A 15,405-nucleotide genomic window follows, 5' to 3' on the forward strand; every position below is an offset into this window, starting at 1 on the left:
CCGTCGAGGGGGGCGTCAGGTATACAAGTAGCATGCGCTGCGCCCGTTGGCCTCAGTTCTGTTTTTCCCCCTCTTGATAGTGTAGGTAGCCAGGTGTCAGGCTTGCGAGAGCTGAAGTGGTAAAAACATCGGAAAATCTACAGAGGTGTAGGATGGGAGGGCAATGAGTAATACGTTGGAGGAACATCCAGTCGAAGGAACGTTACCATTTGGTAAGTAACTTGTTCTTCGAATGGATTGTGTACTCCAACGTATTCCTCATCTTGGATAGACTCCCAAAGCAGTGTAAAAAAGGTCTTTGGAGGAGGGAGTAGATTTCTAAAATTATATAGCTGAATACAGCACTGCTTTACCAAAAGCAAACTCTTTAGAGTGGGAAGCATCCAGATTATAAAATCTAGTAAAAGTGTGCAGCGAAGACCAAGTTGCTGCTTCAAAAACAGACTTTAAGGGACCACCACTTTGAAGGGCCAAAGAGGCAATGCCTCTGGTTGAATGGACCCTCAAGCCTTCTGGTGGATCATTTCCCGCCAATCTGTAGCATTCTGAAATGCAAAGCACAATCCAACGTGATAGGGTTTGTTTCGACACTGATTGACCCAACTTCCTTCTGGTGTAGCCAATGAAAAGGAACAAGTTACTTACCTGTAACTGTTGTCCAGCATGGGCCTGGCATGGATTCATATGCTCATGAATATTCCCCGTCAGGCCGGGAATCCTCGGTAAAGAAATCGGTATCAGTTTTGTTTCTGATCCGTCTTTCTCAGTAGTAACCAATCACTGGTCTCTGGTTCATACTGCCCCAAGCCAATGACTGCCCTCTACCTAAGCCCCGCGTGTAGCAGCCATCCTCAGATTTGGTAGCACGTAAAGTGGCAGTATGACCAAGTGAAGAGCCGCAGAGGGGGTAGGAGGGAGGGTTCGCATGTGAATCCATGCCAGACCCATGCTGGAGAACAACAGTTACAGGTAAGCAACTTGTTCCTTCTCCAGCATGGGGTCTGGCATGGATTCACATGCTCATGAATATAAGAATACATAGCAGTACACACATGCACAACCACGGGAGGTGGCAAAGGCTCAACATTAAGGATTACATCAAAACTCAACATTAAGCATTTCTTACCTCCTCACCAGGCTTAAGCGAACAGGTTGCGCAGCACTGCATGGCCGACCCTGGACTCCTCCCTGGAATCCCGGTCGACGCAGTAGAATCTCGTGAAGGTGTGCGTCGACTTCCACGTAGCAGCCCTGCAGATGTCCAGCAGGGGCACGCCAGACAAGAATGCCGTGGTAGCAGCGACCGCTCTGGTCGAATGGGCTCTCGGACGGCCGGGCAACCGTCGGTTTGCCAACCGATGTGTATGATGCAGCCGGAGAGCCATCTGGAAATGGAAGCCTTCGAGAGAGCCTTCTCCTGGTTCACAGGTCCAAAGTTCAGAAAGAGCTGTGATGTCCTCCGAAAACACTTTGTTCGGTCCACTTAGAACTTCAGCACTCTAGCTACATCCAGCGAGTGCAAAGTCCTCTCGGCCGGCGACGAAGGAGACGGGAAAAGACTGGTAACACCAAAGGCTTGTTGAGATGGAAGTCCGACGGCACCTTGGGCATGAAGGAAGGGTGCGTCCTCAGCACTACCCTCGTATCGTGAAAAGTCAGGTATGGAGGCTTGCAGGATAGTGCTTGGATCTCTCCCACGTGTCGTGCGGAGGCGATGGCCACCAGGAACGCTGTTTTTCACGACAGAAACTTCAACAAGGCCGAACGCAATGGCTCGAATGGCGGACCCTTGAGCCTGGTCAGCACTACATTGAGTTCCCACGCTGGGGCGGGCGCCTTCACCGGCGGGAATGATTGAAACAATCCCTTAATAAATTCCTTAGCCAGGCGATGAGACCACAGGGATGACCGCCCTGTAGTCCTGTTGTATCAGGAAATCGCTGCCAGGTGTATCTTGATTGAAGCATGAGATAGTCCAGCTATGGCTAGCGACAGTAGGTACGGCAATACTTGAGGGGCCGTAATACGCAGAGGGTTAATCTTCTGTGCCCGGCACCAGATAGAGAACCTCTTCCACTTATGTCCGTAGCATGAGAGTTGAGGACGCCCTGGCCATCGCAAGAACCTCTGCAGTCAGCCGGGATATCGTATCCTCCAAACTCGTGCTGCAGGAGCCGGGCTTGCAAGTTCAGCGACTCTGGGTTGTGATGAAGAATTGCGTCTCCTTCTCTGGAGAGAAGATCTGCGTCCGTCGACAGCTTGACTGGTGGGGACGCTGACAAGCCCAGAAGGTCCGGGAACCAGATCTGTCTCGGCCACGCCGGTGCGACGAGGATCATTCTGCACCAGGACCTCTTGAGCTGGTTGAGGAGTCTGAGCAGCAACGGCGGGAACACATAGGAACAGGTCGTCCCAGGGGAACGAGAAAGCATCGCCCATGCTCCTCGGCTGAGGAAAACCTGCTGGCGAACCTCTGGCACTTGGAGTTTGTCGCCGTCAGGTCGATCTGGGGTTTGCCCCATCACTGAAAGAGTCGGTCCACTTGATCCTGGCGTACTTCCCACTCGTGGCACGAGCGCAGCTCTCTGCTGAGTGAGTCGGCAATGGTGTTTTTTATCCCCGTCAGATGAAACGGCACCAGAAACATCCCTTGAGCAACGGCCCAATGTCACAGATCCTGGGCTTCCTTGGATAGGGCTGGGGATCTGGTTCCGCCCTGCTTCTGGATGCAAAACATCGTAATGGTGTAGTCGGTGAAGATCCTCACTACCTTGCCCTTGAGGGACGGGAGAAAGGACCCGAGGGCCCAGAACACTGCCCAGAGCTCCAGTAGGTTGATGTGGAGCGGCTTCTCCGGGAGCCGAGGGCCCTTTCGTGTGAAGATCTCCGGCATGCGCTCCCCACACCTCCAGGGAGGCATCCGTCGTCACCTGTTGGGCGGGGGTCAAAGTCTGTTCCTGCCGCCAGATGAGCGTGGGTGCCCCACCACCGGATCGCTCGAGGGAAGGTCTCGTTGAGAGGGATCCTGTCTTCGAAGCTGCCCGTTGCTTGTATCCAGCGGGCATCGAGGAACTCCTGTAGAGGGCGCATCCGAAGCCTGCACTGGCGCATGAGATATGCAGGAGGACATCATCCCGAGGAGGGACTTTATGGACCTCACCTTGGCCACGTCTGGCCAGCAGACGCTGCACCTTGCCTAGGATGGCCTTTGTCCTCTCCTCCGACGGTGAGGCCAGACGCGCCCTGTGTCGAGCTTAGCTCCCAGAAACAGTGCGGCTTGCGAGGGGACCAGGTGGGACTTAGGGAAGATGGAGAACCCCAGGTCCGTGAGTAGCTGGACGGTCTTCGCTGTATGTTCCACAGCGAGCTCCCTTGTCCTTGCGCGGATGAGCCAATCGTCCAGGTAGGGGTAGACGTGGATCCCCTGTAGGCACAGCCATGCCGCCACTGGAGCGAGGCACTTGGTGAAAACCCTGGGTGCCGACTTCAGTCCGAATGGGAGGGCCATGAACTGGTAGTGCCGCCCTTGGACCACAAACCTGAGGAACTTTCGGTGTCCTTTTAAAATGGGGATGTGAAAGTATGCATCCTCCAAATCCAACAACGACAGGAAATCACCCTCCTCCAGCTGTCCCAGCACGTGCTGGAGGGTGACCATCTGGAACTTCTGTGCCTTGATGTACTTGTTCAGTCGTTGCAGGTCCAGGATGGTTCGCCATCCTCTTGTCTTTTTTCACAAGGAAGTACCTTGAGTATACTCCGGAGCCCTGAAGACTCTTAGGGACAAGCTCTATGGCACCTTTGTTGAGCATCGCCCTTACCTCCGACAGCAGTTGAGGGACGTGATTTTCCTTCCTGACCACGGGTGGTATGCGGGGGCACTTTTTAGAAATTCGATGGCGTGCCCCTGCCCAGGGCGTCCAGCACCCAACAGTCGGTGGAGATGGACTCCCACACGGTGACGAACTTCGCCAGCTGGCCTCCCACCAGGGTGCTTCGGTGGGGGCCCGATGCCACGGTCGGTTCAATCTTGCTTGGAGGACGCCTTGCCGCCTTGGCCTCCCTGGCGAGGACGGCGGGGTCCACCCGACTTGCCTCGTTCTCTATAGGCTTCTTGCGACGAGGAGCGTGCCGCTTGGCGGTACATGGAGGAGCCACCGCCGAATCCCTTGGAGGCACCCTGCTTGCCTCCGGAGCTCCGAAAGAACAGCCTTCGTTGCTGGAGAATGCCTAGGCCCTTAGCTGTCTCCGTGTCTGCCTGGATTGCTTGGAGGGACTCACCCACTGTTTTCCCAAACAGATTGTTCCCATTGAACGGCATGTCCAAAACCTTGGCTTGTACGTCCTAGCGGAAACCCGTCGCCTTGAGCCACCCTTGTCAAAGGCAAACGCTGTTGTCTAGCTGGCGGAAACCAGTGTCGGCAATGTCCGCTGCCACCGTTATGACGTGGTCCAACGCCACCTCGCCTTCTTGCAAGATCTCCAGGGCCTCAGCCTTCTTGTCGTCCGGTATGAAGCCCAACAGGGGGGGCGATCCTGTACCATAACTCCGTCGTAGTGGGCCACGATCGCGAGGGCGTTGGTTGCCTTAATCGTTGTTGCTGCCGAGATAACTCGTCCCATTGCGTCCAGCTTCTTTCCTTCGCCGTCCGGCGGGGAAGTTGACGTCAAGGCCGATGCCCCCCCCCCTTTCTTCTTGGCCGCCGCTAAAACGTCCGAGTCAGGGGTCGGTTGTGCCCTAAAGGCACAAAGGGGCCGCGTCAAGGACCTGGTACTTCTCGTACCGATCCCTCTTGGCAGGCGTCATAGACGGGTTCTTGAGAAGGGTGAGACCCTCATCCCAGATGTCATCCAGCAGAGGCACAGCGAGGACGGTCTTCCTTTTGGCCTCGCGCCGTTGGTAAAGGAAACCTTCAGGAGAGCTGAAAAAGCTCAGATGCCCTGGCGATCATTGCATGGAAAGATCCGATCTCGTCGGGCGGGGAGGCAGTCGTCGTAGGTACCTGTTGTGGCCGTGTCCATTCCCGTGTCATCCCCAGTGACAGGGGCAAAGGTTGAGTAGGCGGCGAGGGCTGTAAAGGCGGGGCTGGATGGGTCCATCATCTCTTGTTTGGGGGACTTCCCGGCTCCTCTGTCGGTGGTAGGGGCAATCTCGTCCTCATCTCCGAACATAAGGATTGTATTGCCAACAAAATGGCCGCCGAGCTGTCCTATGGCTCCGGAAGCGACGGGTGACAAGGACCCTCGCCGGTACCGCCGTCGCTCTCGTCCACAATGGCCACCCCCCCCCCCCTTTTCCGCCGGGGTCTTCACGGGAGTCCTCGGTGGGTCTGAAAGAGGCTTCCCTCCGCGGAGGCAGGGAGACTCTGGGCTCCGAGGTCGCCTCCACTGGTGTAGCCTCCACAGGCTGCGCTAGGGCCGCCGCAACTTCCTCACCTCAATAGAGGCCTTGGCCGGGTGAATCAAGGCCTTTACCACCCTGTGGGCTTGTGGCCTTCACCTTAGGGGGTGGGGACGGGGGGGAGAGGGAGGGTCACTGCCTCGCTCCCCCTCGGCTGGATCCTTCGAGCTCGACAGGGGCCTCTCCAGAAGCTTTGCCGGGTTCTCGGCCTTCCTCTTCCCTGAGCCAGAGCATTGGCTCGTGGTCGATGGCGCTGGAGAGGATGCGCCCTGCCTGGCAGCTGAGGAGCCCGACCGTTCGGCGCTCCCGTTGCCCACGGACTCACAGAACTTTTCGTTCTGTTGGGCCCACATCGCCGGGGCGCCCTCACAGGACTTAAAAGACCGCTCGGACTTCTTCTCACCTGACGGGCTCTTTCCTTCTAGCCAGTTGGAGAGACCAAAGTGTTGGTCCTTGATGGTTCGTTCCGACATGTTCCTGCAAAATGCACAGTCCTTCTCCACTTGCGTTTTGTCCTCATGAAGGCAGTAGAGACATTTCGAGTGCTAGGCCTCCTTGAACACATTCTGCAGCTGGCATCCAGGGCAAATCCGGAACAGCTTTCCGGGTGTCGAGCTTCGTTTCTCCTGGGCCATGTCCGGGTAGGCAGCAGATACTCCTGGACTCCTTCAAGAAGCGCAACTCGACAAAATCTTCACCCTTGAGGGGTGTAGAAAAAACCGAAACGGATCCCCGTTAACTGGATGTAGAGACGGTGGAGCTTGAGGCTCTATTATACCGAAAAATGATAATCTCTGAAAAAAAAGCGCGAAAATGCAGCAAAAGCTTGAGCTAGCTAAACACGAGGACTCCCAACACTGGAGCGTGCGGTAAAAATCTAAGGATGGCTGCCAGAGGCGGGGCTTAGGGAGAGGGCAGTCATTGGCTGGGGGCAGTATGACCCAGAGACCAGCGATTGGTTACTACTGAGAAAGACAGATCAGAAACAAAACTGATACTGATTTTTCTTTACCGAGGATTCCCAGCCTGACGACGGGGAATATTCATTAGCATGTGAATCCATGCCAGAACCCATGCTGGAGAAGTTGACTATCCACTCTAAGCTTGGAGAGCCTACAAATGTAAAAGCTTGGAGCTCTTCTTGGATTCGGCCTGTGCAATCTTTCCTTCTTACTGGGCGAGGTGGAGGATAGAACACGGGCAGAGTGATCTTCTGATTTAAATGGAAATCAGACAACTTTAGGCAAGAACAAGGATTTAACCCTCAACATAACTGTCCTTGTGGAACACAGTATATGGTGGCTCAGAAGACAGGGCCTGCAACTCGCTCATTCTTCATGCCGATGTTAAAGGTTGCTGTAGGGGGGTGAGAGAAAATAACCAAAAAGAGGGAAAATTTTGTTTTTTTTCAAAAAATGCCAATAAACTGATGTACGAAGTAGCCTGTGGTTCTTTCCTTGTAAGAGCTAGGAACAAATGGTTTGCTGTGCTGAATTCCCCAATTTCCTGGCTTTCAAGAACAGGTTGAGTGGAAACGGAAAACAATTATTTTGATGTGGTCATCAACCATTTTGTGAAAGGTAGGCGATTTTGGCCATTTTTGCCAATTGGACATGCATGGACGGAATGGAAGAAAAGGGTAGGAAAGCCGATTGAGGATGGAATGGCATATATTTCTGAAAATTAGACAAAATTCAAAGTTTAGGAAGGGGTGATTGCGTAGGTCAGGCAACAACTAGGTAGGGGAAAATGCCATAGATTGGGGGGAAAGCAGGAAAATGACCGAAAAAAAGGTATTTGTTGGACATGGTTGGCTTGGTACGGCAATGGCTATGACTTTTGAGAAAAGCAATGCTCCGCTACATTCCCACGACTATTGCAGTTAGGAGAGCACACATTTTTTGTAGTGTTTTACAAAACAAGCAATACCACAAGCCAAACACTGAGCCATGGTACACATGAGTTTTACGCTCACGGCCTGAACTGGACGCACTTAGCATGTGTAAATCGGGAAAACCAATGTGGTGAGGAACGGCAAGCATACATTTTTTGAAAGAGCACAGGCAGACCTTTTCAAGGGTAGGTGATTTGTGCAGGTTACAAAAGTGTATGGTGCCTAAATCAGCGACTAAATGTAGGTCACATTTGGGAAATCAAAGGGTTGTGTGACAAAGGGCACCAGCATAAGGGTCAAAACGTTATGAAAACCACACAAACACAACACATGGCCTACCGTCCCGCGTTCCCACAGGTGTCCTGATGAAAACGGTACCTCACATGTGTGGGTGCACCTACCGGGGGCGCAAAAGGAAAAGGGTTACTCACTGGTAACCCCAAGCCTTTCGCCACAGCACAATTTGTTCATGTGGGCAACCTACAGATTTGGGCCTAGGGTGTCGAAGCCAGCAAGGAAAACAGGGAACCCCATGCATTTTCCAAAAGAGGACACCCCTGGGAATCCACAGAGGTCTGCCTTGCGCAAATTGCCCCATTTTTTATTAGCCACAATCCCCGACAAAGTGTGATATTTGGTGGGGAAAAAACACAATGTTCACTTTGTCTGGGGTTCTGGGTAATAAATTCTGGCCCGCTTTGCGCAAGTCAGACCTCTGCGCATTCCCACGGGTGTCCTCTTTTGGGAAATGTATGGGGTTCCCCGTTTTCCTTGCTGGCTTCGACACCCTAGGCCAAAATCTGTAGTTTGACCACATGAACAAATTGTGCTGTGGCGAAAAGGTTTGGGGTTACCAGCGGGTTACCCTTTTCCTTTTGCGCCCCCGGTAGGTGCACCCACACGTGAAGTACCTTTTTTGGTCGGGACACCTGTGGGAATGCGAGAAGGTATGATATCTGTTGTTGGCGACGTGTTTTGGTGTCTCTGAAATTGGCTGGAAATGCAGACAATTCTCAGACATTTCGCTGTGGCCACCCACCGAAACACCGCCAATACGGGGCCTACCTTCCTGCGTCCCCACACGTGTCCCGATGAAAGCGGTACCTCACATGTGTGGGTGCACCTACCGGGGCGCAAATGGAAAAGAGTAACCTACTGGTAACCCCAAGTCTTTCGCCACTGCCCATTTTGTTCATGTGAGCAACGTACAGATTTGGGCCTACGGTGCCGAAGACAGCAAGGGAAACGGGGAACCCATGCATTTTCCAAAAGAGGACACCCGTGGGAACCCACACATGGCCAAATTGGAGGGGCGGCCCATCTCATGTAGCCCTCCCCAGGGGCAGATAATGGGAGGCTGTCCTGCACTCCTCCCTGGGCTCAGGCGTCCGTTCCTAGGAGAAGATATCTGGTCCCAGGGAGGGCTGCATGACATGGCACCCCACTCCATTGCGGCGGGGGGGCAGGGGGTTCAATGCCCCATCCCATTAGAAACTTCCCAGACCCTTTGGGGTGCCCCACATCCCCCCCCCTAAAAAGCATTCCACCAGTTTCCATTTTTTCTTTGTTTACTTGCCTTGGCGCAGAGGGGCACATTGGTGTGCCAATCTGGCCCTGGGGTGCCCAAACCTTACTGCCCCATCCACTGGGGGGCCTGTCCCACTATTTTTGGGGGCCCTCTCCCCCTCACCCCAAATGGCTGCGTGAGGTACACCCCTCTGCTCTGCGCCGATCCGTGACCAGCAATGCCTCATATGTCGTGTCCTTGGAAAGGGGAGAAGCTCCCCTTTCCAAGGACACCACTTTTTACCATATCCCTGGTGGTCTAGTGGGCCCCAAACCCCCTCGATTTTTTCGTGCTCTGCCCCCAGGGGTCTCTGGCGCTGTGGCCCCATGCTTTGGGGCCATGGGGGGGCAAGGGGGCCGCTTACCTAGTAAGCAGCCCCCCCCTCGCCTGCGTCACAAACGGATCTGTATTGATCCGGTGACATTGCTGCCCGTGGATCGTTCACCCTACACCCGATCCGCGGGCAGCAATGCCACACAATGGATATCGTTCTAAAGGGCAGAATCTCCCCTTTCCAACGATACCCACCTCGATCTCCGGCTTGAAATACAGCCGGAGATCGACGCGGAGAAAGAAGTGCTCCTACCTTGGAGAAAGAAATGGCTGCTGCAGTAATTTTACTTTGTTTCACGCCAACGTGCTTTACGCACGCCGACGTGAAACTGAAGGTAATCCAGCCCCCCTGGCAGTGAGGGGGGCCTCCCCCTCACATAGCCCAGGGGTTGGATTAGAGTTTTGCTCGATCCCTGCTTTGCAGGGATCGAGCAAAGCAGAGTGATTTGATTTTTAGATTTTTTTACATTTGTAAAGCGCACCAAACGAAATTAACCGTATATCGGCGCAGATGACGCAACTAAAGGTAGATGCAAAAATAGAAAAGGATCCCAGATGAAATAGGACCATCTACCTAAAAAGGAAGGTCTTCAGTGCCTGGCGAAAAAAAGCATGCGCTGAAGAATGATTACAAATCTTTTGAGTGCCAAAACTGACGTTCCGGCTCGTCGGTGGCACTTAAAGGGTTAATACCCTAACAATTTAGACCTTGAAAATAGGTTGGATGGAGGAGATGTTGGGGAGAATTCTCATTTCTGTGCTAATTCCCTTCAACCTTAGAGACCCCCCCACCCCCTGCAAAAAAGGTGAGGCTTCTTGAACTGAAGCTTGCTGCACCCTCCTGGACCGTTGAACTGCCCAGTGAAGCCATGCTGCAGTGATGAATGTCCAATTCCGATTTGACTAGAGAAGCTCCGGAACTGACTTCTTCCCTTGGGTTGGTAGGACCAACTAACCCCAAGACCAACTTTGCTGGATGACCGTCCCCAACTGGCTGTACTTCTTTACTATTGCTAGAACCTAGTGCCAGGGTCGAGCAATTTGTAGTCTAGTGCATTGCCTTTAAGCCAGACCAGAGCTCCAGGAAGATCCGGAGGACCCAAGCCCAAGTCAGCTCACCAGAGTTCTGGACCCCCAGAAGCAAGGGAAGCCCATCAAGTGTCCAAGATCTGCAGTGGTGCTATTGACCGGTAATGAAACCACGAAGTACCACTCAATTGAAAAGAGCCCATAACCACCGCCCTTCAAACTGCAGTGCAGGAGTCCTCCAGACGCCCTCTCTTGTCCGGATGAGTGAGTCCCAAGAACACAGGATCTGCAAGACTGCTACCAGAACAGAAGTCAGCTGGATCCTCTTCTTCCAAACTAAGGGACTGGTCTTGACTGAATGGGTACTTACCTATGGTCTGTAGCTTGCTTGTTCTTACTGGAGACTTGCAGTAGCTGCTTTTTGCAAAGTTGATTTCAGCTATGTCTTTCACAAACTGAACAGCTTGTGGCCCAACAGTTCTCTTTACAAACTCTCCAACTTTGTGCAAGATGTTGTGCTATCTAAGAAGTGCCACAGCTCCATAGACATTGTCCACATAGACTTTGGCTGCTGCAGACCCTTCCAACCTATTGATTTTGATTCTAACTGTCCCTCATAGGTGGTGCATATGTTTAACTTGTATTGCTAGGAAAGAGCCAATCTAGACTTCATTTGGAGATTGCAAAGTGCTCACATGCTCTGAGAACCTGTTAACCTTTTTCACAACCTCAGAATTTTACTAAGTGCAAAAGTGATCTATAAATGCCAATACTGTCCTAGTAATTGAAGTCACCTCGGGGTGTAGGAAGTGTGTATGAAACATCTAACAAATATTTACTTACTTACCTGGATTCTGAGAAAGTGTTAAGTGTATTTTGATTGTGGCATATTGCCCTTTTTAACCTCTCAAGTGCCATGGACGCGCTATCGCGTCCTAGGCATTAGGTTCCTGTTACCAAGGACGAGACAGCTCGTCCTTTTTGGCACTTCATTTTGTGCGATCTTTGTAAAGTGGGGATTGCACAAAATTGAAATCCAACCCCCCGTGCTATGTGAGGAGGAGGTTCCTCACAGCACAGGTGTTGGATTTCAATCAGTTTCCCAGCCAGCGCTGCAGGATGGTTGGGGGTGATGTCCCTAGCCTTGGGCGGCTGTCTCCCATGTGGTTTGGCCGTTCCCAAGCCCAGCAGGGGTTCCAGGGAGCCTAGGCAGGGTCCCGTCCTTTCCCAGAGGGATAAGCAGTAATGCAACCCAGCCAGAGCTCTAGGGTGGTGGGGGGGATAATATCCCAGGCCTTTGGCGGCTGACTCCCATGTGTGCTGAACGTCCCCAAGCGCAGCGTTGGTTCCAAGGAGGCCTGGGACACTTCCCCATCCTTTCCCGGAGGGAGAAGCTGTAATGCAGGCCAGCCAGAGCTCCAGGAAAGTAGGGGTAATGTTCCTGGCCATGGGCACCCTTCTCCCATGTGGGTCTTTGCCGGGGCTTGTGGGTAATACATTCTGGGGCGATTTGCGCAAGTCCGACATCTGTGGATTCCACGGGTGTCTTTTCTGAAATGCATGGGGTTCCCCCATTTTCCTTGGTGGCTGCGACACGCCAGGATCAAATCTGTAGGTTGGCTCCCCAAACCCTTTGGGGGATAGCATTAGTTTAGACGTTTCCCTTTGCGCCCAGGTAGGTGCACCCACACATGTGAGGTACTGTTTTCGTCGGGACACTTGTGGGAAGTTAAGACATTTGTTGTGTTTCCTTGGTTTTCATAATGTTTCAATTCGCTGCTGCACTTTGTCACAATCCTTTAATTTCCCAAATGTGACCTACATTTAGTTGTGCTTTAGGCACTATACACTTTTGTAACCTGCACAAATCACCTACCCTTCAAAAGGTCTGCTTGTGCACTTTCGAAAAATGTATGCTTACCCTTCCTCACTACATTTGTTTTCCTTATTTACACATAAGTACGTTTGTTAAGGCCGTAAGCATAAAAATCCTGTGTATCATGGCTCAGTTTTGGCTTGTGGTATTGCTTGTTTAGTGAAACATTACAAAAAATGTGTGATTTCCAAACTGGAAGAGTCAGGGGAATGTAGCAAAGCATTGTGTCTGCTTTTCAGAAATGTATGCTTTTCTATCTTCCCATTCAGTCTTCCTACCCTTCTTTTCCATTCCATCCATGCATGCATGCCCTATTGGGGGGGGGGGGGGGGGGGGGGGTGGCCAAAATAGCGTACCTCACAAAACGGCTGGTAACCATAACAAAACATTTTTGGTTTCCACTCAACCTATGACAGCCTGGAAAATGGCAAATTCAGTACAGCAAAACATTTGTTCCTAGCTCTTACAAGGAAAAACCACAGACTTTCTCACTGGCATTTTCTGGAAAATAAGATTTTCTCCCTCATCGCCTACAGCAAACTAGGATTCCTTCGAAATGTTGTGACCGCCTACATGTGGGGGGGGGGGGGGGAGGCGCAAAATTTGGCTAAGATATCTAATGTAACAAAAAAGTTACAAGGGATTGAATGGCGACATACCAAATTCACCAAAAAAAGGCTAAGGCACGGGGGCGGCCATGCCAGTTCAGGTTAAATAATGCTTATTTAAAACTGACCGTTAATTATTTTACTAGAAAACCAAATTATAAGTGTTATTGGGATACTTGTAATTGTGAACCTCTATGTTTCATCACTACAGCTCACATTTACCCATCTTGAGATAAGTTTGGCAGCTCAGTATCTCTACCAACATGTGTAGTACAGACCTATACCAATAGGTGGGTTACCTAAAACCAAGAGGACAAGACTTGTGTAGTCTCCCATAGGGTTACTTCATAATATCTTGCCTAACAGGAGACCAGAAATTGGGATAAAGCAAGAAAAAAGAAAATGTTTCAGATGGCAGAATTTCCCCTTTGCCAATAGAGAGCTAGAGGAATGACATCCTAAACTAAACCAGTTCACTGTGCACATGGATGATTGAGATAGTTGAAAGGTTGGTCCTCTATCTCTTCATTGCTCAGAAGCCATACTAGAGTAGTGCAACCAATCCAGTGTGAGGGAGATGACAAATTTCAAGACAGGCTGAAGGTTAAAAGCTTGCACCTTTAAAATCAGATTGTCAATGCAAACCGGCTAGTGAATGAGCTACTACTATGGTATACTGAGGAAATGAAAGCTGGAATGAAAGGTGTAGAAAGGTGCAGCTGAAAAAATGATTAAGGAAATGTAATGAACAAAATACTAGTATTAAATTTGAAAGCACTTCAATTAGATTTGATCCTCATTTTGGTAATCACGAGAGACATGTAACCTTCCCACGATAATCGCTTAGTCTTACTTTGCTGGTCCTTAATATTCCGCTTCTCGCACTTTTCTTGTGCCAACTCCTCTTCAGCCAGCACAGACTCCAGAATGCAGGCTGCAAACCGCTGTAGGGCCTTTAGCTCTCTACTTGCGCCATTGCTTTCCCAAACACAGCCAATAACCAAAGGCTTCAGGACACGGAACTTCTTCCCCTCGGATACCAACTCATCCCACTCCTTTGCTTTAAGCTTTTGGCGCACCTTCTGGTTTTCTGGATCCACTCGCTCCTAGTAAAAAAAGGACAATTGGGAAGCCATGTGAACACTCAGTTATATAGAAGTACATTGAAAACTCAAAACTAAACTGAAACTGCCAAACAAAGCCCTAAACCACCAAAATGCTTGTAAAAGTACCCCACAAAAAAAGAAAAATAAGTCACAATTCTAAACTGCAATCAAATTCCATACAGCACGCGATCCTTGAAAGTTAAACCCTTTAATACCGAATCTGCCTTCAATGCCACTTGTACCCTTAGCTAACGATTATTTCTTAAGAGGATCATAAAATCCCAGCTAACGGACTGAAAAATTACCTTAAAAGCAAGGGAACAGACCAGTGAATTATAAAAGCGCTGTTTCATAGTAGCCGATATTTCACAAATAGAACTGGTTTTCAATCCTCCTTAATGGGGGCATTGAGGTGATGTGGCAAATGCCTTGCATGTTCGCACACAGCCGGCTAAAAGTAATATTTGGTTGATTATCTCTGTAAACCAATGTCTTTGATAAAAAGGACAATTTATACAATAACCTTGAAGGAATTGACATGGAAGTGGGCAGTAGCATGACATACAACAGCCAAGGCTTGACTTCAAAAGGCAATGCAATCTACCTTTGTACACAATTCAGGAAGACTACAGTTTACTGAACATTTGTAAAGTTCAGATTGATAGGCCATTCCGCCCACATAATTCCACATTTGTATAGGAACTAACCATTTGTCAAACACACCAATATTTGAGTGGGTTAGACGGCAGAGGTGCTTGCTCCATCTGTTAGGGGAGCTTTCCCCAAAGTCCACTTTGAGATAGCCTTTACAAAACGCAATGGTTTGAAGATCATCACTCTTAGTGTCCGTCTGTACTACTCATGGAACCTTGGTAGAGTGGCAGAGCAGTCAGGCATATAAGAGGAAGATGTGAGCTGTAGGTAAGCACACTGAACATAGTTGGCAATGCAATGGATGTAGAGCAATCAGATCGGATGGGATCTGAACATGGTTTTGACCAGGCTCATGGGAGCTCCCTTTGATCCCAAAAGGGTCTTTACTGGTTTGGAAACTAAGGGTTACAGTGTTGAAGTGTATTAGAGTTACTTTTTATATTGCTCCCTTCTGAAGGCTTATTCTAACTGATAAATTAAGAATTGTTTATTCAAGAAACCTTGTGTGCAAGAGTTTATTTTAATTCTTGTCACTGAATCTCTAACTCAGCTCACATTGACCCCTCTTGCACTTTTTGCTGGACTTCTGGACCTTTTTCCACTCATTAATTCTTATGGGCTGCCTTTTTGATCTCTGTTCTGTGTTTTACCCATCCTATAGAATCTACTCTCCTCCATATGTCTAAGGCATCTGTATTTTAATTTTGTAGCATACAGCTCCTTATGGGCAGTGTTGTTGGTAACCCTTTGGGTTCTCCTTTGAGATTCTTTGTGTCCTTACCTTCTACTGTTCTTAAGGATAGAGATACTTTGCATCTCTCCAAAAACTTTATATTGAGAGACATTGGCACACCACCTTACGTAGAGTTCCAAGGGGATACCTAGTATTCCCCTTCTCGCTGCTCCTGTGACCCTTTTAATCATAGACAACCCTCTA

The 15,405-nt window shown here is 50.3% G+C and overlaps 1 protein-coding gene across 1 annotated transcript in view; it reads right to left on the reverse strand.

Moving 5' to 3' along the window:
- Positions 1-15,405, reverse strand: part of CHAF1A (chromatin assembly factor 1 subunit A) — a 616,874-nt gene that overhangs the window by 188,077 nt on the left and 413,392 nt on the right. Inside the window, exon 12 of the mRNA XM_069649371.1 lies at positions 13,562-13,814. Coding sequence (XP_069505472.1) covers positions 13,562-13,814 — 253 coding nt within the window. The remainder of the gene's footprint in view (positions 1-13,561; positions 13,815-15,405) is intronic.

The sequence above is a fragment of the Ambystoma mexicanum genome, chromosome 1p (assembly GCF_040938575.1).
Source record: "Ambystoma mexicanum isolate Mex_15411 chromosome 1p, UKY_AmexF1_1, whole genome shotgun sequence".
Lineage (NCBI taxonomy): Eukaryota > Metazoa > Chordata > Amphibia > Caudata > Ambystomatidae > Ambystoma > Ambystoma mexicanum.